Source organism: Tasmannia lanceolata, unplaced genomic scaffold (assembly GCF_043159265.1).
Source record: "Tasmannia lanceolata isolate RefF3 unplaced genomic scaffold, GAP_Taslan_0.1 ptg000002l, whole genome shotgun sequence".
Classification (NCBI taxonomy): Eukaryota; Viridiplantae; Streptophyta; class Magnoliopsida; order Canellales; family Winteraceae; genus Tasmannia; species Tasmannia lanceolata.
In genome coordinates this window covers 48,801,847-48,826,691 of record NW_027518679.1, presented here as the reverse complement: position 1 = coordinate 48,826,691, position 24,845 = coordinate 48,801,847, and the positions used below count along the sequence as shown (strand labels likewise).

Here is a 24,845-nt window from a genome sequence, read left to right as displayed (position 1 = left end):
CTGTTTATTGATCATTTTGTTCTATATGATAAGTGGTTGCTTTATTTTTGGCACTCTTAACAGGTATTTTTGCACTAGGGTCAATTAGGGCCAGCCCGGCCCGACCCTGCCCAATCATGGTCAATCAGGGCGGCCCAGGGCCAGCACTGAGCCCTGTAGGGCGGGCAATGCAGTGAGGTTTTTCGGCCCTGAGTCAGGGCCGAGATAATGGGTTCCAGGGTTGGGTTAGGGTTTTGAAAAACCCGACCCTGTTGCAGCCCTATCTACGAGGTACGTGAATTTAAATTTAACAAACACTCCATACAATTGGGGGACGCAATCATGGATTGCCCGTTAGTTAATTGATCCAACGATTAGAATGGTTCTATTAAAGCGACTTTAGGCCCATAGGATAGCTAAAGTGGGCCCCACTATGTCCAACTAGGGGCCAGTAGGTCCAACTGCTCAATAGACTAGTGTCACGGGCCAAATATTTGAGCAACAGAATAACCCAGCCAAACTCTATAGGAGGAGTTGACCCGTGACTCTAGCCTTGCATCATTAAACAGGTAAGTAATAATTGATTGGAATCATTTTCATTATTAAAAGTTCATGAAATCTGCCACATATTTATCTATAAGATTCATTTGATGATTTGATTTGATTGAATTGTAGCTTGTTTTATTTAATCGATTTTTTTTTTATTTGAATTGAGTCGTTTTCTTTGATAATAATAATTCACACAAGAACAAACAAGCGGCTATAGCAAACGTCACACTTTCACTAGCTTCTAATTTCATTATGTTCTTTAAGGAGGGTGTTTGGATCTAGTGAAAAAAATATTATGGAATTTTTTCCATGGAAAAAATTAAGTGGACGTTTGGATGTAGGGAAATTATTTTTGGAATTTTTCCCATGATAAATGAATTTTCCAGTGCTTGGCACACTCATTTTCACTGGATTTCTTTTCCAATATAAAAAATTCTCCTTCTTTTTCAAAGAAATCTACAAGCCTACTACACCCTGGAATTTCATTTTCAGTATAATATCTTTTCCATAGAAAATAATATTTTCCATAACTTTCCTTTGATCCCTAGATCCAAACACCTCTAAAGACTCTTAAAGACTCTAGTTGGTTTACCATTTTCCTTGAAACAACAAAGTTTTCAATTTTGGAAAAAAAATCCATGAAAAATGGGATTACCAAACACTGGAAAATTCAATTTCAAAAGAAAAAAAATTTCAATAAAAAATTTCCATTCATCCAAAGAGTCCTTAAAGTTGTCTATAAAAGTATGAAACTAATGTCTCTTTCCAGTAGTCAGTTCCCCTTTTTTTTTGCAATATATTAAGTTTTTAGTCGTATCTTCCCATCAATGAGATGAGTTTGTCATAGTTCCTAACCAAGGATTAGTTAATTTTAATTTTGATTCGTTTTGTTTTTCTTTTCTCTTAAAAAACAACTGCAATCTTCCATGGAAGAACCTTTCACTGGGGGACTGGATTTAAAACTTGGGATTGGGCCCACCCATCAACATAATCCAAAAATTTATATGGTGGGTCTCATGTAGATTGTTCACAAACAATAAAAATTCTCTATGATCAAAGAATCCTACCTACCATGTAGCCTTCATAAGGACAATCATAAGCAATTAGAGTAAAATTGTTTGCTTTGAATGCATAAAGATCCTCTTATCATCTGCTTAAAAATAGTCCCACCAAAGCCATTTTGTTAGGCCATGGAGAATTAATGGACTGGGGTCAATGGTTATAGGAAGAGAAAAGAGTGGCTCAAGACATAATTTCAGATGTCTTGATTAGTTTTCTGAATCCTATCAGAAATAATTTCAGATCCTATCACAGGGCCCAAAATTTATTCAGTGATCTGCGGTGCAAATGTGGTTAGATATTTCAAACTGTTCATTTCTTATCAAGAAAAATCAACGACAGTTGTTAATGAAGACAAATCTAAGTTGTCATAACCATTAACCAACTAGAGGACACCCAATTTAACAAAGCTCGGAAGCTCCCCATGGAAAAAAAATAGTAGAAATTGAATGACCCACCTCAACATTTGTTGCTTTTTTCCCTTTTTTTCTAACAATCACAGGCACTCACTACAAGGCCTTCCCTTCCCAGTAGAAAATTTCCATCTATGTCATGTTGATCATGGTTTAAAATTTCGGTTTCTGTACCGGTTTCGAACCCTGAATTTCGGTCAAAATTTGGTAATAATTTTAAAAGCTTATTTAATTCATTTCGAAATTTCGGACAAAATTTTTGTAACATTTTTTTATTAAAAAAAAATTGTATTTTCTCAAAATTTTGGACCGAAATTCGAAATTTCGCCAAATTTCGGTTTCAGTCCCCGCCGAGATCCGAAATTTCTGTCCGCACCGAAATCCGAAAAAATTTAAAACCATTATGTTGATGTGGACACAAAAACAGCCGACCATTACCTCTTCAATGAGTAAAGGCGACGAAAAATCCCCTTATTTTACTTCACTTGAAACAACAGACAAGGGACCCAACTTAAATTTCAATACAGACATGCAGATAGAATGCTGTAGTGCAATTGGGTCTCTTTTATTTAATTGCTTGTGGTTGGCAGTTTGATTGTAACTTGAAAGACGACATCGTATCTAACTGGATCTTGAAACTTATTGAGGTTCTACATATCATATTATTTTTTTGTCATATTTTATTGGTTTGAGAGTGTAAGGTTTAGCCGTTCCATAGAGGTTTGATTCGGGTGTGGACAATTTTGCTGCTGGTTGCAGATTCGTTTGGAAGTATTTGGATTTTAGTGAGGGGTTGTTAATTTGTCTACAACCTCCACAAGTTTTCAATTATTGTGGAGTAAAAAGTGTCACAACTTTTCTCTTTATCTATGTTTTTTTCTTTTCCTTCTCTTCTTTCTTAGTTCTAATCATTTGGCTCCACAATGAATGGGTCTCTTTCTTCTCTACTTATTGTGGAATTTGTGATTATAGATCTAAACCATTTATTCATGGATAGGCTATGCGCCTAAGATCTCACCTCTTTGGATGGTTCTAACTTTCAAAGATTTCAAGAAATCCATCAGGAAAATCCGATCCGATTGTGTTCAAAAGAAATAGAATGATAAAAATAAAAGGAAACCACAATATGAATGCACAGAGATTTTATGTGGTTCGGCCAGATGCCTATATCCACGGGCGAGAACATGTTCTTATACTAAAACTCTTCTCCTGTGGACACTGAGACATTGCCGAACCATGTAAATCTTATGTTCTTGCTTTTGTGTGATTGTATTTCTTGCATCTCTTCATAACGTTGGTTTTACATCATGATTGATCCTATTTTTTAAGATTATCAATTTTTCGATTTTCTAAATGTCTTTGTACCTCTCAAATGCATCTCTTTTAGAACTTGAAGGACATCTCGCATTTACGGCTGTGAAGCGTTGATATGACATCCCTGAACCCCCTACATTGATCTTGGTAAGAAATCATAAAAATCCATTAGTTGTAGGGTCCAAACACCTTAGTGGGCCCAAAGCGATTAGGATTTAAACACCTCATTGGGCCCAAAGCAATCAGGCCGACCCATTAAGCTTTTTTTGGTCGTTTAGACCATTTCGGTCAAATTTCGGAAATTTTGTTCGAAATTTTAAAATTTCAACAGAAATAATGGAGTGAAACAAATTTGTTGAGATTTCGTTTTGGTGGGATGGCAACGGAAACATTTCGGTTGTTTCGTGTCGGTTTTGACAGAAATTTGAAACAATGATCACTAGCTACCCATGTTGAATAATAAATGGATACAAATGCGTTGTAATCTATGCTGCTACAATGGGCTTACTGGGTCAAATGAGCTACAGTACAAAATTTGAGAGTGACTGTATGTTTGTAGTGCATCACATGGATATCATACATTGAATAGGGCCCAGTTATAGGACCCACTAGACATCATGAGTGATCATGCATATTATAACAATATGACAAGCTATGGAGGGGTGAGTCTTGATTAGAAAACAAAATACAAGGATTAGAACAGGCGCAGTGTCCTCAAAACTGAGATTGTACACAAGAATAATCCGAGAAAACCCCAGAAGAAAAACCAAGAAAACTCTCTCTCTCTCTCTCTCTCTCTCTCTCTCACACACACACACACACACTCACTTTTTTGACATGCCCCATGCAAAGGAGAAAATCTCCCTCACTGTCATCTCTCCCTCTTGCCTCCTCTTTGCTGGCGCCCCACAAAGAGTCTCCTTGGTCGTAGGTTAATGAAAATCACTCTATCTCATTGGTTTCTTTAACTAGCTAGGTTTTTCCAAAGGGAAGTGATATATCCGCCCCTTTTGATCACTAGGAACACCCCCTGTCAGTGTTTGTGGCAATCAGGGGCATTGAATTCTTCCGACATATCAAAAGGGGCGGATATATCATTTCCCTTTTCCAAAACCTAAGTTTTTACAAATAGGCATTAAGGAAAAATTGCCAATGGGAGACACAAAAATACGAGAATTGCCAATGGGGGACGCTCTTTTGAAAAATTATAAATGGGGTCTAAAACGGGGTTATCAAGTAAGTAAACAGTGAAAATCTGACCAATATGCCCCTAGGGGTTATCAAGTCTAAAAAGGTTTATCAAGTACGTAAACAAGGATTATCAAGTTCATAAAGACTTGATAACCCCTATTTATACTTCATAACCCCTGACTCAATAACCCTGTTGAGAACTTGATATCCCGATTTAATAACCCTGTTGAGAACTTGATATCCCGATTTAATAACCCTGTTTAGGTTAGAGTTGTTAGATCATATTAATTTAGACATGTTAACCAATTGATAACCCCTTTTTAAACTTGATACCCTTAGGAGATTTTGGTCAGAGTTTCCCGCAAATTCCGTTTTTGACGCCCTTTTATAATTTTCTCAAAAGAGTGTCCCCCTTTGGCAATTCTCGTATTTTTGTGTCCCCCATTTGGAAGTTTTCCCCATTAAAACTGTGAGAACAACTCCCAACAAAAGAAATGAAAAGCAGCAATCATGTACGCTGCTCTTTTTTCTCTGGTGAGGCCGTTCTCCAGTATTAAAATATTGTGCAAACTTAAATGGGATTTATATTGGGCGATGATATTTTCACCCCCTTCAGTACTCATGCGCCCCCCTTTTAACCGTCAAAAAGCGTCAAAGTTGCCCGCTGTTCACGTTATAAGCAGGGCGAATGCGTACTGCAGGGGGTGAAAATATCATCGCCCTTTATATTTGATTTATTTATTGGGCAGTGATAAATCGGCTCCCCAATTGGATAAATCGACTCCCCATGTGTCTATCTCTCTCCTCTTTCTCTCCCCTATTTATTTTATGTACATAGTTATTTTGGTCATTTGTTATAGGGTTATTTTTATAAATAAGCGGAAGTATTAAAAAAGAGGAATGTGTTCCTGCACTTGAGCTCTAACATCAAATGGTGCGCTTGAGTGCACCAATCACATGGGTCCCACAATTTCTGTGAGGATCCAAACCATTCATTTCCAAGGCCCTATCATAGATAGGGTGTGTACCAAAAATCAGCTCCATTGAATCATCCTAACCCCTCCAAAAGTGGAGGGCAAAAATGGGCAGATTTGTGGTCTGTCCATTTTGACCTCCACAAATGGATGGGTTAGGATGATCCTATGGAGCTGATTTTTTGTACACACCCTATCTATGAAAGGGCCTTTCAAATGAATGCTTTGGATCATCCTAACAATGTGGGCCACATGGGTTTGAGAGCTCAAGCGCACCATTTGATTGGAACGCTCAAGCTCACAATCCTTTTTCTCATTAAAAAAATAGGGAAAAGTGTCATTTTCTAAAAGTCTCTTGAGTAAATGTTTAGAAATAGGTGTAGAAATATCCCCAAGTTCTATGTACAACTAGAGGGTCTTTCATTCAGAATTATAGCTAGAAATTAAGCTCTAAGAGTATACATCTATTTAATTGAAAAGAATTTATTCATATTGGGTTTCTCTATCCTGTGCTTCTTCTTCTTCTTCTTCTTCTTCTTCTTTAAGATATAGGCATTTGTCTTCTACAATCTTGTGCGTGTGATCTAGGATGAGAATAGGCTTGGAAGCTACATACAGATCTTGAGAATAAGCTTGCCTCTATGTTGTAAGAAAGATGATTGTAGCTCAATATTTTTCAAACGTTAAAGAATGCTCGAACTGAGATTTCAAGTTTCTATATGGATATTATTGGACAAACCAATTAGCTAGACAAGTTCAACCTTTGGCTACGCAGATGAAACTTTATGTTTTGAAAACTGAAAGAATATTGATAAAAACCAGAAGTTCAGTAAAGTGAAGAGATCTCGAAAGGAAGATGAATCTCAAGATAAAGATGAATTGATAACCACATCCCCGTATTTTCCACGGTTCTAATTAGCCTTTAAAAAGTCCCCCACATGTGCTTAACAACCAACCAGAAAGTGTTTAACAAGTGTGAAGTGCCATTATCAAAACAAAGGGAGTGCAGATATCATTTCGAAAAAGAAAAGTAGAAGCCCCCCCCGATTGTGCAGTTAGGATAAACCAATAACTACAGTTTCCGGTCCATGACACATCCACAATACTCAAAAACAGTAACACCATCCCTTCAATCCCATTGAATCATTTCCATGTTTATCAATTCTTAATCACTCAGATAATCTTCCCTAAATGTACAAATGTTTTCTCTAAAATACATTTGATACGAGAACAAAGCACAGATGCCCCAAAGCACCATAAAATCAAGACGCTGCCTGCATTTTATCTCTCTTCTAGGCCCAAAGCAACTCTTATGTAACACTCGCAGTTTATACGTGTCTATATTACGAAACAGGAGAGGACTTCTTACAAGAAAACATGGATAGCCCTAAAAACCAGAGGAAGAAGTGCTCACCCTTTCTAACCAGCAAATCCAGTAGGACTTCCATTTGAAACAATTGGTTGGATCCTTTGACCGCTCTTATAGGGGATTGAATTTGTCTACAAACTCCGGTAGTCTATAACAGTGACTTCATCTTCTGGGGCGTCAAGGTCTTGATAACTGCAGCCATGGAGAAGCGGATATCAGAAGACCTGAACAAGGTGAAAAGATGAAGAAATAGCAACAAAGAAGTCTTCTAAATCACCCATCAGTAATCAAACATTGATTTGAAGACTACAAAAGATTTAACAAATCTAGCAAAGATAAACAGGCCAACAAACAGACTACTGAAATACCCATTATCGCAAAAAAAAAAGGGAATACGTAGAAAAGAGAGATTAGCCCAAGTTACCGTATATCCAGACATCAAACTAGTCAAGGAGTTTTTTTTTTTTAATGGTAAACTAGTCAAGGTGTTAAGAACCCGAGTTTGATTTGATCAGGTAATGGCAAGCTCCCATAAATAATGACAAGCCCATCAAGGGAAATGATATCAGCACTACCATATTTTGATATTTCCACTAAAGCTTCTTGCCTTTTAGTACTTAAAGGGCTGTCAAAAGGTTATTCCAGTTCCTCTCACGAGCCAACTAAAAATGAAAAGACAAGCTAGCACCGTGCAACTATAAAAACATGGTTGTGCTGATATCATTTCCCCTCACCCATCATAAAAGACTGGCAATGCAAGGAAAGACTTCTTATAAAATCAGAGCATGGATTCGAAAAGTGTCAAACAGCAGATAAACAGACTTGGGTCATTATATCTTTTGGAAAACTCACCTTCGAATACGTCGAGGATCCTGTTGAAAAGCAGGTGAGAATGAAATGATTGGTCCTGGACCGCCCATCTGAGGGCCGGATCGCCCTTTCCTACCACGTGAGCCCCCATTGGCTTCATAAGGGGAGGGCCCACCCTGATCCCTCAACATGCGCATAGCAACTTCAGGCGGAGCAGGTACAAAAGGTCCCAACGGACTGCAAATTATGCCAACTAAATAAGATACAGTCCTAGCAAATTACTACCTATGGAAATGAACAAACTCTAAACCTACCCAGCACCAGGTACAGGCATCAATACTGGTGGAGGGGGTATATCTGAGGGAAATGGGGCAGCCCCACGCACGCCTTGTCCACCATAAGTATCATACAAGGGTTCATCAGGATTCCCCCCTTCTGGCTCCCCACCGTTGGATTGGAAATCACGAGATGGAGAGTTCTCAGTCCTATCATACCTTTCTTCATCATTAATTCTATCAATCCTGTCAAGCTCTCTGCGGCCTCCACGATCATCTCTCAAACGGATATTATCTGAACTTGGTCTACGCCGTTGTGATTTGTCTTTCTGAGAAAAGGAAGGCAAGAATAAAAATGAGAAAATAACCAAGGCATATGATTTTGTATTGATTTGCTATTAAGCTTTCGAAAACAAGATTTTTTGAGACATGATCATGTTTATCCTGTGCGCTTGATGGCAGATTCTTATGACAAGGCAGAAATGTTCCAAGAGCTTCGAAACAAGTAAACCATTTGGCAAAAATAATCTTACAAACGTAAGTCATTTATCGTCAACTGCTTGTAATAGAAAAATTTAGAAAAAAAAGAGAGCAAAACCCATAAAACATTAGAAAGTAACCAAACTAAGGAAACATTAAAAGAAAAGAAATTAACCATTCTTAATCTTAGGCTTTATAGCAGAGGAATTGTTGTCATGTTATAGGAATCTAACCAAACAAAACCCAAGGCATGACGCCAAGGGGTTCCTACGCATTGCACCTTGGCAAGGAATAGACATCACATCCACACAAGAGAAAAAACTTCAAATCTTTATTCATTCATCATTCCATCCATCTATAAAAGAGAAGTGCTACAAGGATACGTATATATAAGAAAAGAAAGAGAACTAGAATGTTCTAAAACCCTAACAAAAACCTAACACTTTTGGATTCAATTACCCTCCAATTATGTAATACATGCTAATATAGTATACCACTAATATACTTACTTTTTGGTTTTGGTATGCATCTCGGTTTTGTTATGAGTTTCGGAGGGAATAGAAACAGAAACATTTCGGCCATTTTGTGTCAATTTCATCTGAAATTTAAAATTATGTTATTAAGCCCAACAACACCATTGTTGTTATTAACCCTTGATGATGAAACATCGTCGGTACTACTTGTCGACATGATTTTCAAAGAAATTTGAGGTAAAAACAGGCCCACACTAGCACAACTTCACCAACACGGTTGATCCACACACAAGCCATGATAAATTGATGAAACAACAACTAATACAAGTGATCTCCACAATTCACCCTTACAATAACAAGACAACTACCATGTCATCCCCAAGGTGTAGAAGGTGTTTCTAAATTAATGTGAGCACCTCCAAACACACATTAAAGTGCACCAACATAAAAAAAAACGTGTTAACCCTCGAACAGAAAGAATATGACAACAAAAAAGGGTTTCACCGAGAGATGAAAGTTGGTGAAGACCCCTCTCTATCGGTCCTTTTTAAAAAAAAACCCTTGATCCGATACCTAGTAGAAAACTAGGGTTAGGGTTTGTGGAGAAAAGGAGAGAAAGAAATGGGTGGGGAAGAATTTTTGTATGGGTTGGTTCTCACCCCATGAAAATCTTCATAATTACAAAGAGGTCACTGGTAACTTGGTAAGTGACAAACATATTTACATAGAGATCCCTGATAAGTGACAAACATAATTACAAATAGGTGCTTCCAATGAAAAGACTGTACATGGTAAGACAATGTATGAGACTATCAGTGGCTCCCATCACAACAATAGAAAGAGGTCTCATAGGTTCGGTTGTAGATCTAGTAGATACAAGTGCAGATCTAGAGATTAGGAATGTAGATCTAGAAGTTTGGGTTTCAAAACTAGAAAGTAGGGTTGTAGATCTAGAGGTGTGATACATAGATCTAGGGATATAATTGAGGGTATAAAAGGAAACTCGTATTCCTAAACATATATACAAAGCCCACGTTATACACTTCCAAGTGAATACAACTCAACTAAGCTTTTGTCCCAAACTAGTTGGGGTCGGCTAATGAATCCTCTAGAAAATTTTCATGAAGAAGGTGAAAGAATCTACCCGGCTCAAATTGACTAAGCCTGACACTGGTTGGGTTCATCTACATGTATAATTTTCCTCCATTCTCCTATCCAAGGTCATTTTCTCTGTTATATTCCTAGCCATCAAGTCTTTCCTCACTGTTTCTACCCAAGTTCAATATGTAGAAGAAAAAAAAGCATGGCATGAGCTGGTCGGAAGTATGATTCTTAGGTTTGATAAACTTTGCATATGGATCTATCGAGAAAAAAATAAAGAAATATGGTCAAATGCGACTGGAATCAACTGCACTTAAAATGTCAACAAATTCCCCCTGAAAAATATGGACATAGATCTAGGGATATAATTTTTTTTTTGTCACAATTAGTCATCTATCACATACTGAGTTACATATAAATTAAAATTGTCTACAAATTCCCCCTGAAAAATATGGAAAACAACTCCAATAAGACACTGTCTGCTTTTATTCCAGGTCAACAGATACCACCAAAAACATATAACAGATTGATAATTATAACTGTATTAGAAGGGGCAGAAACCACAAATTAATACGAGGAAAGGAACAACTCACAGCAAGTATACCTAGTCTGGCTCAAGGCACATGCCCGCAAACACGCAATGCCCAAAATGCAACTCACTCACTGTCTCCCACTTACTGCAGCGAGAAGATGACCACAGGACCCTAGAATGGTGCTTCGTGATGAGGTGTAGACCTAAGTCACAAATATCATTTTCGGGAATTTCTCGGCAAGGGAAAATCTCGGGATATATTAATTTTTTTTTATTTTTTTGGGTTTATATTGTGAAAAAATGATAAAAATAAAATTATTTAAAAATATTTAAAAGTATTTAAATTTAACAATATATATATAATTAAAAAATACTGTTAAAGTATCGTGATATTATCACAACAAATGAAAATATCGCTATATATTTTAAACTCTCGGGATTATATCGGTATTTTTGTTGTTTTATAAAAAAGTCGCGATAAAAACGCTGTATTTTGAAAATCTCAGAGATATTTGTGACATAGGTGTAGACAATGCCATCAAATTGAATTATATGGCCTCAATCGTCAATTGCGTGTGTATGCATGCATATGCAAATAAAAGGACAACTAATTGTATACAAACATTTAAAAGTTAGCTTATACATTCAAAGAAAAGCACATATGGGTCTTTGTGTGGGCATTTGTAAAAACCAGATATTGTTGTCAGTCAGGTTAACCCTACCAGTACAGGTTGCTGCATGACAGGCGTCCCGCCAGGTGCATCTGGATCACTACAATACAAGGACAACAAGATGAATTAGTAAACTGATAAAACCCCAGCACCTATACACACATAATTCAAAGGAAGCCATCAAAATATATGCGTACTTCATGTAGTTTTCGAAATACAGATCCTCACGCACTTTCGAAGTCAGCTCCAAGATAAGCTCTGGGTGTTTTAGTTTCAAATGCTTATGCACAAACTCGGCAGCATGGAATAGCTTTGTGCAGCCCTTGGCCCCACAGCCATACTTCCACCCATATTTTTCATCCCTTATTTTCCTGACATGAGGATCTAAAGCCTCGGCGGCGGCAGCATCTATCTTCTCCTTGGCAGTCATTTTTTCCAAGGGATCCTGACCGTGCAATCTCCCTTGCCAGAATGAATCTACCTTTTTCTCCCAATCGGCCCCACCAGCATTTGTTTCATCATGGCTCTTACCCTCCGCCCTCACATGCCGAAGACCCTTACCCTTAACTTCATTTGTCTCGGATGTGCCATAGTAATCTAATCCATGGATGCGCCACAGATAAGTCATAAGTGTATCCAACAGCTCAATGCCTTCAAGACCCTTAACAGTGGTTAAACCTCGTATAATTATAATTGGCCCCATAGATCCACTATGAGGTTTCCCCCCCTCTAATTTGTCTTGACCGACACTATATAGGATATTTTCTTCAATTCCCTTCTCTTTGTCGAGCTTACGTACAAGTGCCTGTGCTTGTTCAACGTCGACTTGGATTCGTCTAGGTGCGGAACTGACTGGATGAGCCTTGGGAGCAGCTGAAAGTAGATCATTTTCTTTTGCGGGTCCCCTGCCATGTCTTCTTCTTTTGCCACCTGTATCTGCGTCATCCTCGGAGTTTGGATCACTGCCCTGCCCTAATTTCAATGATGATGATGATGCAGTGACACCAGGACCGCTGCAACTCAAAAATGGAAATGAGCTCCGAGCTAAGTAACAAATATTGTTCTCGGGAATTTCTCGGCAAAGGAAAATCTCAAGGTATATTAATTTTTTTTAGGGTTTATATCAGGAAAAACGATAAAATAATATTTTTTTTAAATATATAAACATATATAAATTAAGAAAAAAATTATAGTGATATTATTGTGTTATTATCATATTATCGTGATATTATTGTGGTAACTGAAAATGTGGCTATATTTTTTAAAGGGAAATGATATATCCGCCCCTTTTAATCACCAGGAACACCTCCTGTCAGTGTATCAATGACTAGAGAGGGGCTGTTGTACTTATGTCAAAAGAATTGAATGCCCCTTATTGCTAGAAAGACTGACAGGGGGTGTTCCCGGTGATCAAAAGGGGCGGATATATCACTTCCCCTTTTTAAATTCTCGGGATTTTGTCATGATATCAAAATGTCGAGATATAATCTCTATATTTTGAAAATATCAGATATTTGTGACATAGGTTCATAGAACCTCACTGGATGTTAAGGCATGAGATCTATAAAAGAACACATCTTACAGGTCTAACTTTCCACTCTGTAGATCCAGCAAAAACTCCTTTGCAAGTGCTCGAGCCTGTTCATTCCTTCTGAAAATGTGAAGCACAATACAGATACAAATAAATATAAGTACAAAAGAAACATAAAGCATACAAGAATAACTGGTTTATCCATGAAATCTCATTCCACAGCAGGAGAATTGATGTCTTGAGTCAGAAAGACATTCACCAAACCATTTACCAAGGTACATGGACAGATGGAGTAATTCGTTTATTTTTATTTTTCATTTTTCCCCAAAAATATGTAACCACCAAACTCACCTTTCTATAACCCCTATCAAGTTTGTTGGATGATATTTGTCTTTCAGCCTACGCACGGAAAACAAGTCAGTTACTATAGAAAGCACATGACAAGATGCATGAATTGACCAAATATAGGAGAGAAGAGAATAAAAAGTACCACTCTTCATCCTTATGAGCTTCAAAATATGCGCGTTTCTGGGTTGAAATATATTCCGACCGGTATTCTTGATACCTACGGAATGGCATACACCTCTTAGTCTATGCCTAACATTGTGGTTCTTGTTGCCATTCAAAAATAAATAAATTTTGTGGTTCTTGTTGGCAGTATTAGTTAGGGGAATTAAATTATTTTATACTAAATACCTGCGTTCAGCTTCAGCTGGCAGTATATCATCTTCAAGCACTTGAATGAATTGCTTATACGACATCAGGCCTTCCCTGAAAGGATTTACATAGTCATATTGCCATACAAAGGAATTTATGTAGGCACTTCTATCTGGTACAAATACACTGAAAGTAATAACAGGGGAAGACAACATAGGTATTTGCACTTCATAATAAAATGGAAGCTTCATGCACGCACACACACACACAAACACAAACAAAAGAAGAAGAAACAAAGAAAAAGAATTCAATCAAATTAAAAAGGTCACCACTTAGTACTTTCATTTATCTTTCCGTCACTCTCGAGTTAACAACTACAATTATATGAGTCAAGGTTTCAGCTCAAACAAGTCGCCCATTTCCTTACCATGTTGTGAACCAAATAACATCAAAGTTTCAATAGTTTGGAGATAATTAACGGAAGTGGTAAATGATTAAAATGGTCATATTGGTTACCAAGACAAATTTCAAATTAAGCCACTCGACAGAAAAATGATGTTGGACAAGTCTTGCCAAAGAAAACATGATGAAATGCTACCTTTGTGTTGGCCCTGTGTTTGAAATATCACCAAAACCAGCACGCCCTGAATCCGGCCAATCTGCAGAAAGATATTTATGCAGTAAATCCAAGGTTAGGGAAAAATTGAAGAAAAAACAGAAACCATCATTATACTAGTTACTATGTTGACCTAGCTGGGAAACAAAGAAACCAAAGGGTACCTTACTTAAATACCTCTCACATAACTCTCACCACCACTCCTAGAAGCCCATGCAAATTATAATACATATGACAACTAAGAGTTTTTTTTTTTTGAAAGGTATATGACAACTAAGAGTAAGATGTTTATTATACCAATTATACTAATAATTGGTATAATAAAACTGTATGCATCAAAAGAAACAAGAGAGTGAAATTTCTATTTGACGCTTTTTTTTTTTGTTCTTTCAAAAGATGATACTAATCATATATATAGACTTCATACAAACAAATGCATCAAACCATACATACAAATATATAATTATTATGCACACATGAAGACATAAGTAAAAGCAACCATGAAGACAAGAATACCACATATAATGGTTACTAAATGGAAGATTAAAGCTTCAATAGATTAGATTTTTCTAACTTATAAAGTTTCCAGTGGGATGAGGATTTCTGTCCTTTCTCATCTATGTATTGAAATTATATCTGTAAGCATGCATAAATGCATGCACAAAAATACACACAAAAGCATGTGTGGTGGTTATTGAAATAATCTTGTTAAAGGAAAGGAAAATACAACTTATTGTAGGGGTAGAAATGGTCCAGTGCGTAACTCTTGCCTAAAAACATCTCTCGCTAAAGCATCCACTATCCCATTCGCTTTGTGTAGGTATATTTTTTAATTTGCACTGAAACTGACACAAAACGGTTGAAATGTTTCCATTTCCATCCCTACCAAAACCCATAAAGATACCGAAACGCTTACTGAAACTAAATTTATAACTGTATTAGTGTTATACATGGTATTAAGGGTGCGTTCTTTAACCATTCTTGTAATTTTCATTTTAAAAATTAGAATGAATTGTTATCTTTTGAATCGGAATTACATTCTCTAAAATTCAGAAATCCCTGTATTCTTGGTTTTGTGCAGTAAGCTAGAAAACGTGGTTTGCTTCTATAGGGGAAGGCATAAAGTAGGAAAGCGGGGCTCTCGATTTTGTGTGGAAGGTGAGGTGGAAAATGTGGTTTCCTTCTATTTGGTAAGATGCAAAAAAATAGCAGAGTTGAGAGAAGGGAAGATCGTGAGATATCGAATCTTTTGGATTGAATTCTCCAGAGCGAGAAACTTTAGCTCTAGAAAATAAAGCCTAAAAATTAGGATGAATCCTTAGGCATGTTGTGGAAATCATTAAGGAACATAATTCACAATATTTTTAGGCTAAAAAAACGAAAAAGCACTCTTTTGGGAGGTTAAAGAACGCACCCTAAATTTCTACTAAAACCGACACGAAACGACCGAAATGTTTCCATTTCCATCCCACTGAAACTTATTGAAATGACCGAAATATATAAACCAAAATCACAAGTGTAATAGTGGTATGCTATATCAGTATGTATTACATAATTAGATTTATATGAATTGCATGCAAAATGTGGTGCGTGTATTATTTATAAATATTTATATGAATTACATGTGAAATTTGGCATTTACTAAATTATTAGACATGCACGACAGTAAATGTCACTAGGTGTTCCATGTTTTTAAACCATTATGGATTGTAGTCTTTCTTATGTGATGGTTTCTAGGTTTGTATTTGTGTTTGTTCTAGAATTTATTAAGTCTCATCTTTAAATTCACTCATTTGCATGGGTTTCCATATGTTTCTGTGATTTTACAGGATTTCCACTTAAATTTACAACCGAAACCGAAACATTTCTGTTTACGTGGCGACCGAAATTGAAATCGAAACCAAAATTTAAAACCTGGTCGCTATATTCTACGAATATGTGTTATATAATTATATTTATATGAATTGCTTGTGAAATGATGTATGTATTATGTATAAATAGTTATATGAATTACATGTGAAATGAGATACTAAGAGAATTATCAGACATGCGCAACAATGCATGTCATTAGGTGTTCGATGTTGTTAAACCATCATGGATGGGATTTTTACTAATGTCATAATTGTTTTAGTGCGTATTTGTGCTTATTCTAGCACTTCATGAGTTCTCATCTTAAATGTCTATCATTTTCGTACTTTTAAAGAATTTTCACCAAAATTTCCATCCAAATCCAAACCCAACATGTTTATATTTCTGTCACGATCAAAACACATACCGAAACCAAAAGATGAAACTCTGTACACAGGGTATGACTGAAATAAATTATCAATGTCATTCGCTACACCTCGACCTCTAAGGTCCAATGCTCCTCCTTGATGCCCAATTAACTGTATACGGAGTCTCCTTCAACGTGCAACCTACTCGATCATTTAAAAATTTTGGAGTATTCGAATATCGAATATGGAAATATCAAATATGGAAACATGAACAAAGGTACAAAATACACCTTGACTACTCATAGCCCTTGTCGTACATTACTTTCCTTTTATGACTGGCATAAGGAGGCTCGATTTGTCGCACGCAATCCTTTCGCATTTATTTATTTAGTCACAAGCAACCTTTCACCTCTTTTTTTTTTTTTCTAAAGCCTAAGAAATTGCTTTTTATTTAGTCTTAAGATGGTTAGAAATTACTGCTTCTTGACATACTTCAGTTTTGAAAGATATATATGAAGATGATTAGAAGTTATTATTTTTTGATGTAAATGAATTTTGAAAAATATATAAAGAAAATATTACATACGCACTAACATGGTGCTCCCAAACTTAGACTTTTCTAGACCCCCATGCTTCCCTGCGCCCGCATCCACCCCTGCCCTCGTACCCTCGTACCTGAGCCTGCTTCGTGCTTCTTAGCTTGAACTTAAAACTTCACTTATTATTAAGTTCGGCACTATAATGTTTATAAAAAAAAACTAAACAAAAAAATAATGTAATTTAGAAATATTGGCCTTTTTATTAGACAATAGAATTGTGTGCTCATGTCACACATGCTTAGTTAGATTAATTTATTTTTGCTCTTTGGACTATCGGGGCACATACTTTGCGGCTTTCGGAGAAGTGGCGGTCCGAATCAACTATGAACTGTGAGAATAACAATCGTCTTTTCGTTAGAGTTTGGTAGATCAAAATCTGAAATAGGAATTAATGTTAAATTTATCCATTGCATCCTACGCTTGAAGGATGCTTGCATGCATCCAACAAAAGTATATCGGATCCTTCCTGTACTAGTATCACAAGAATTTGGGATTAACCCATGTACCCAATCAATTATCATGGCGGATAAAACAACCTTATTTTAGTAACATAGCATGCAACTTCCATCCCACTCTCAAATTAAAGAGCGCTAAAACTTCCATGAGAGTTTGAGCCTCCCTAATCGTGCCTAGGGCATATCAGTAAAGTAGATCCTTCTTTTTCATCAATAAAAACCTCTTCTCAAACTGTACAAGCTTATTCCAGAGCACAGAAATCAGTGGATTCATGGCAAGTTCCTCGCACCAAAATAAAGAAATGGTCAATGATACAATTATTAAATTATGACTTATTATTCCATCACTAAGATTCATCCCACCGAAGTATCTAAGAACTCTGGATCGAATTGATGGTATAACTAAATCATCATTACTACTCCTCCCTCCCTGGTCATACCTAAGGGCACATAGGTAGAAGTAGATTCCTTTTTTAAACCAATAAAAACATTACTTAATTTCCATCACTAAGATCCATTTGGTCAAAGTCACTAAAAACTCTAAATTGAAGTGATGATATTATTGAATCGTCATATAACTACTCCCTCTCTGGATCTCCCTATAAAGCAACCAATGCATCTCATCCACTACCCAATGTTAGTGGAGTAACGTACAAGGCCATTCTTTGGAACGCCAATCAGTATCCTTATTACATTAGCTAAAGCTTATTTTTTTCTTTTTCATTCCTATCACAACAGGATGGATTTACATTAGCTAAAGCTTATTTGTTCATGTTCATTCCTATCACAACAAGATGGACTTTACGCAGGATGAGAATGGACCAGCTATGAAATCTTGGATGGAAATTTCTTTAACGTATTTTTTGTAATCTATTATTAACTACTTCTTCCCAAGTCCTTCCACATTAACAGTATACAAGACTCTAGTTCATAACCTCTCTTGAGTAGGAAAAAGAAACATCAAATATTATCCACGGATAACAACGAGATGTTTGGAAGAACAAGTCTGCAAGGAGGTATGTGGTTTCAAAAAAACTTGAAAATCTTGGGCTACTAATTAGCACCCAAAATCCCAGCCCCCCCTCCCCCCCCCCCCCCCCCCCCCTCTACGCACTTCACAGGCATAATCACAAATATTTGCCTTGGCAATTTGGCGGGAAGCGTATATCTCAGAAGATTTTATTTTTTTTGTTACTTTCAGGTTTATATCACAAAAAAAAAGGAAAAAGAGAACATTTAATATTATGTAAAACATAAATTTAAGAAAAATATAAAACAAAATATCATAAAAATTTTGCGATATTGTTGGTGTATTTTTCATAGTAAATGATAAAAATGGAAATATCACAATATCTTTTAAAATCCCGAGATTATTTCAGGTTTTTTTGTCATTTTATCAAAAGTTACGATAAAATCATGATATTTTGATAAGGTCTGAGATATTTGTGACCATGTTTACAGGTTGTTAAGCCCAAAACTATTAAACTTTTCCATATGCCTCTTTACCAGTTGTGATGCCCACAACTAGTAAACTTTTACATATGCCCTCTATACCAATTGTGAAGCCCACAACTAGTAAACTCCTCTATTTTTTGCACTCACCCTTTTTCTTCTCCCTTGACAAGCATGGTTCTCTCTACCTTCCTTTTCTCCGCCCACCCTCTCCTCGAACATCCACCAGCATAATAGATTATAAGCACGGTTTGTAGGCTTCTAGAATATCAAGGACATTTTAATCCCACAGAGACCTTTCTCAGTAGAATCATCATGTTTCATCCTTATATAACACTTCTTTCCCCAATCAGCAACTCATGAATTTGAAAAAAAATGAAGATAAAAGAACATTACATAACCATGGTAATTTTGAGTCCTTGGTAAATTCATGAAGCCCGCACACCCCGCTTCTTGGGGTTGCGGCAGGAGGTAGGCTTCTGGAAGGACTATAATCGGTGTCAGTAATCTTGCTACTGTAATAGACAAACGACGAGAGCGAAGGCGGAGCAGAGACCATAGTTGCGGCGGAGATAGGAGTGCTGCTTGTCGGGAGAGGGTAAAAAGAGTGCCCGAATCAAGACGGGAGAGAGAGAGAGAGAGAGAGAGAGAGAGAGTAAAGGCTATCGGTTGTGGCTTTTGGGCCTTCAAACATGTATAGGAAGAGGATGGGGAAATTTTAGGGGCAAATTTATCATATCCCTAATAAAAAAATAGGTAAAACACTAACTCAAGTACATAAAGTGGCACAACCTAAACACATGCTAGGTCAAAGAAAGTAGAATATCGGACATTTAGAAAGATAATTATAAAACATTGAAATTTCATGGGGAAAAAAAGCAAAAAGTAACACATGAAAAAGAAAAGAATCAAAATGTAAGGAAAACGAATAACAATAAAACATGTGTCACTGTCGAATAAAAATTGAAAAGAAATAAAAATGTAAGGAAATAGAATGAAAAAGAAAAGAATCAAAGGTGTTCATAACTTGACAGATCTAGCCTCATAAACACATCAAATGATCAAAAAATCATAGAACATATAAAAGATACAATACAATACACAATAGAATATAAGAAAATTATATAAATAACCACCAAATCTTATAAAAACATGTAAAAACATGCACATTCCAGGGATCGTGCAAGTTTTCGATGCACTAGAACTAATTCATAACAACAAATTGAAAAGAACTAGGGATTTTATAACTTGATACATCTAACCGCATAAGCATATTAACCAATCACAAAACTCATGAAACTGATATTTCTGTCGAGCCAAATTAGAACTTAGGCAAATGGTATTGCCAACCACTTGTGTCAGTACTTCCCAGCCATCACTTTAAATAATTATCAAAACAAGCTGATGTCAACTAGAGGCCACATGAAAACATAAATATAACAATCTAAAACTGGACCATATAGCATACAGAATAAATACGCAATCTACATATGAATATAAATAACAAAAAAATCATAAAAAATGAAGAAATGTTGAATTGGTCCATAAAGCAAGTTAATATTGTAGCTATCCAAGCATATAAGGAAACAAGCTCTTCAAACTAAGTGTATTAGCAACACAAATAATTTCATGCTATAAACCAAACCTTATGAACCATGTTCAAAATTCAACATAGATTGGCCTTTGGGACAGAGGGAGAAAGGGGGAAGAACATAAAAGTAAAATACTCAAATACTAAAGAAGACGAATTAACATGACAGGATCATGGGATGCTCTCGAGCTTGATTGTAAAACCAAGAAGACATGCCGGATCAAGACATGCATTGAGTGGCATCAGAATTAAATAAACCTATTCAACATAAGTCCCAAGTTAATCAAATAATTACCAGAAGGCCCACTTTGATAACCACCAGATGGGCGATTCATATACCGACTATGAGGCCTTTCATCAGGATATCCAAGTCGACCCGCCATTGGACCGCGGTCATATCCTCCAGCATAATCATAACCAAACCTGAAACAGTCTTACTCATGAGTTAATCTACTCAAATGGAACTGCACACAAAGAGCACAAACTCATAACATGATAATCTCCAGTTTAAAAGTTTGGTTGTACACAAAACAGATCTATAACAGTCATATCTGATGCAGGGCAACATATGTATCAGAAGATGGGAGTAGCAATTTGCTCCAATAGATTGAGAATGGAAACAACCGAGAAATAAAAGTAAATAAATAGGCTATCCATCCGTTTTGTATGTTAAGGAAAGAGAAACTCTGAATTGCAATCGGTCAGATGGATCCATAGCAGAAGATATTCCATGTGCAACTGCTTTCATAAACCCCACAAGGTATAATTGCACACATATATACATTTAAAATAAACCATCCATAAACAAATAAACCATCTAAGGATACAATCTATCAAGATGGAATAAAATAATACATGTCTACATTCAAAATGTCTCTACAATCACATCCAAAAACAAAAATACACTGTCTGCATCAAGCCTTTGGGGCTGGAGGATCCGCTGCTGGATCTGCTGGATCTAGAGGCGATCGATCGTCGCTCGCTGCAGGAGGGATCGTTGACTCGGTGGATGCGGACTGGGTTGCTGGCTCTATAGTACTCGGAAGACCGAGGTCTCTCCTCGTTCGCCTGTATCTCCAGGGTGTGCCTCCCCAAGTGCATCCCTGATGACGCGGCTCAAAGAAGAGTTGAATCGTACGATTCAAATCAAAACGAAGGTAGAATGATGAATCGGAAGGAAGAATCGTTTTCGTAAAACTCGCATGATTTTTATAATTTTTACGATTTTTTTATTTTGCTTATTTTTCTGTGGCGGGCCGTCCACAATTAGAAATAAGTTGCATATAAACCCCTCGCTTCAACTTATAACCTAAAAACAAGTAAAGAAAATCCTAGCTCTATTCTTCTCCTCCTTCCTTCTTTTTTCCTCTTTTTTAATTATCGTTTCTTCCTCATCCTTCCTACTACTTACCAATACCAGCCGCAGGTTTTTTTTCCTGTTGCAGGGTTTCTTCTCTCTGTTTCAACAATGATTTAGGTCATATTTGTTATGTATTATGAGAACTGATTTGAATCACAATCGGTTCTCAAAATCCAAAACAAACAGGTACATTTGATGGTTCCTTCATAATATTATTGCCAAGTTATTTTTGTCTATTCCAAGGGGTTTTCTCTCCATGTTTCAATGATTTTTTCTGTTTATTTTGAATTTTGAGAACTGATTGTGATTCAATAATTTAGGCCATGTTTCTTTTGGATCTTGAGAACTATAATCGTCATACAATTAATATACTTAATATGGAGTATGGGCATTGATCCAAAACAAACAGAGCCTTAATATGGAAATCTATTAAATGATTTAGCCCATGTTTGTTTTTCCCCATATTTCAATTATTTAGGTTCTGAATGTTTTGGATTTTGAGAACAACATGAAAATCATTTCAATATGCTTTGTTTACTGTTGGCACTTCTTTGTATGGTGATTATAGAATTGAGTATGTGTTTTGTTTATTGTTGTGATAATTTATATGATGATTTATAGTTTGATGAACATAGTTTGTGCTTTGATTAGTGATTTATTATATGATGAATATAGTTAGTGATTTGGTTTACTAATTATAGAATTTTATATTTCATTTTACTGGTTTTGAATGAAAACTAGATAATTACTAATTTTATTCTTCTTTGAACTTTTTATATTTTTTAATATTTTTTTGAATGGTAAATAGTATTAATAAAACCGGGTAGATCCTTTCACCTTCTTCGTGAAAATTTTCTAAAGGATTCATTAGCCGACCCCAACTAGTTTGGGACAAAGGCTTAGTTGAGTTGAGTTGAGTTTATATATAAATCTAAAAAAAAATCAATTTACGATTCGATTCAAACCTTGTTACGATTTACGATTCGATTCGATTTTCAGAATACATTATTACATATTATGTTTGTACATATATGCACATGCATACATACATATAAGCCCATGCAGCCCAGATGCAACTTGTTCCCAAGCTTCCTAGGTACCATATAAGTGTGGAGCCGACCACAAAACATGGCAGTGAGAGTAATAGAAAAGAGTGTGTACGGTTTTGGTTTTCTTTTCATATAATATCCAAAGAGAAAGCTCTCTCTCTCTCTCTCTCTCTCTCTCTCTCTCTCTCTCTCTCTCTCTCTCTCTCTCTCTCTCTCTCTCCTTGGTTTGTCTTTTGTGATTTGCATGTGGGTTTTGCTTCCTGTTGTGATCTTTGTGAGAACAAGTGGCATCAAAGCTTTGTTTCTTTGATCCCACGCTCATTTAAATAGCAAACATGTAGTTACGAGTTACAAAAACCACTCCCATTATAACCACACGAGTAAGACCCCTCACACAATAACTACATAATAATCAGTCTCTATAACTACTCTCTTTTAAACCATACACATAAAAACAAATACTTAACTAACAATGACACATCATATACCTAATTAATTAACTATTTATTTAATAAAATAATAACACTAAATGCCACTTATCAAGGTCATCCACCAGGCCTAGCCTAAATTCAGTAAATTATGGTAGCCTTTACGAACTAAAAACGAATTCAATTTCTTTTAGCAGACTATAAATGTTGTTAAGTGCCTAATAGGCCGTAACACAAATAAACAAAGAAAATATATAAAAGAGAGGAGAAAGGTTGATTCGAGGCAACTGGACCTCCTAATGGTTCAATTTGAGAGGAACTATGACTCTCCTAAACAAGATTTCTGTCTTTATTGTAAACCTCTCTGCATTTTCATTAAGATACAACTTCTTAAATACAAGCACAGAGGTGTACCACATCACTACCCTATTAACCCACTTATATGAAATATAAGCAATAACTAACACCCATAACCCTAAAACAAATACCCACAACTACATTACAACTACTCCAGAGAAAAATCTAAGCCCCAAAGGAATAAAAAATCAGAAACACGATACCCTAATTCCTCAGAATTACCCCATTTTCTTTCAGATTCTTTCCAGTTCGATATCACGAATCAACATAAAACAAAATAATCAAAACAAAAGCACAGACCCTCTCATTCAGGTTCTTGCCAGGTAGATATCACTAGAAGAAAAAAAAGTAAGCCCTCTAGAAATCAAAAATCAGAAACAAGAAACCCTAATTCCGCAAAATGACCCCATTTTCTTTCAGATTCTTTCCAATTAAACATCCCAAATCAACATAAAACAAAATAAACAAAACAAAACAAAACAACAGACCTTCTATCATCAGATCCAAATCCACCTCTAGGGCTTCCACGACGATTATCATAACCACCATCATCCCTACGAGATCGCTTGAAAGGCGGTGGAGACCGGCGAGGAGGGGAGTGGCGGCGCTTGTAATCCCTATCCCTTCCCGGAGAACGGTGATAATCTGCTCGGCGATTTATAGGACGATCGTCTCTCTCGTCTCGTCTTTCTCTCGAATCCCTATCTCTCCTTCTCGGTGGAATTGGAGGTGGATGTGGAGGTGGTGATGATTCTGTTTTTTCTCTTCTCTCTGATTGTCGATCTCGACTTCGATCTAGGGTTTCTAAGGGCATATCCATGACCTCCGCCATTGAAATGAAGAGAACAGTGTTGTGAAAACCTTAGAATTATTATTTCAGGGGAAGATAGTGGATTTCCTGGTTTTGTATGAATGCCTAATCACTATCTTGATTCTTGAGTAGGGCTCAACTCGGGAGATGATTTTTCCGCCTCCCTGTAGGAAAATGCGGCCCTTTATAACGTGAACGCTTTTTGACGTCAAATCAAGTTTACAGGGGGGGCGCATTATCCTACAGGGGGCGAAAAATCATGGACCCTTAACTATACCTCGTCGGAATACCGACTGGGGCCTGCTCCCTATTTATTGAGTTTTTATATGCACTAAGCTCTAAACCTGTGAAGCCCAGTATTTTAAAAAATGATCAATTACTGTTGCATACTTGCATGCTGGAGAGTTGAAAAAATGACGAGAAAATGTTGAGTTTTGAAAAAACACTAACAAATGCTACTTTATTAAAAGAAATGTTGCTAGGGACGAAAATACCCCTCAACTTACTTTAATCTTTCTCTTCTTGGTTTTACC

At 36.4% G+C, this 24,845-nt stretch overlaps 1 protein-coding gene across 2 annotated transcripts; it reads right to left on the bottom strand.

Annotated features, from left to right (window-relative positions):
• Nucleotides 1-6,582: 6,582 nt before the first annotated feature.
• LOC143876418 (serrate RNA effector molecule-like) lies at nt 6,583-24,505 on the bottom strand. 2 transcript variants are annotated; one of them, XM_077378118.1, is made up of 12 exons: nt 23,990-24,505; nt 20,603-20,730; nt 13,977-14,037; nt 13,418-13,492; nt 13,212-13,286; nt 13,073-13,120; nt 12,773-12,841; nt 11,388-12,203; nt 11,242-11,290; nt 8,153-8,262; nt 7,701-7,895; nt 6,583-7,040 (listed from the first exon to the last, which is right to left on the bottom strand). In XM_077378118.1, the coding sequence occupies exons 1-12, from the start codon at nt 24,331-24,333 to the stop codon at nt 6,980-6,982; spliced, it is 2,031 nt and encodes a 676-aa protein (XP_077234233.1). In that variant the 5' UTR covers nt 24,334-24,505; the 3' UTR covers nt 6,583-6,979. The 2 variants fall into 2 exon arrangements, with proteins under 2 accessions (XP_077234233.1, XP_077234230.1); XM_077378115.1 differs by having other exon boundaries at nt 7,973-8,262; nt 23,990-24,503.
• Nucleotides 24,506-24,845: the final 340 nt, after the last annotated feature.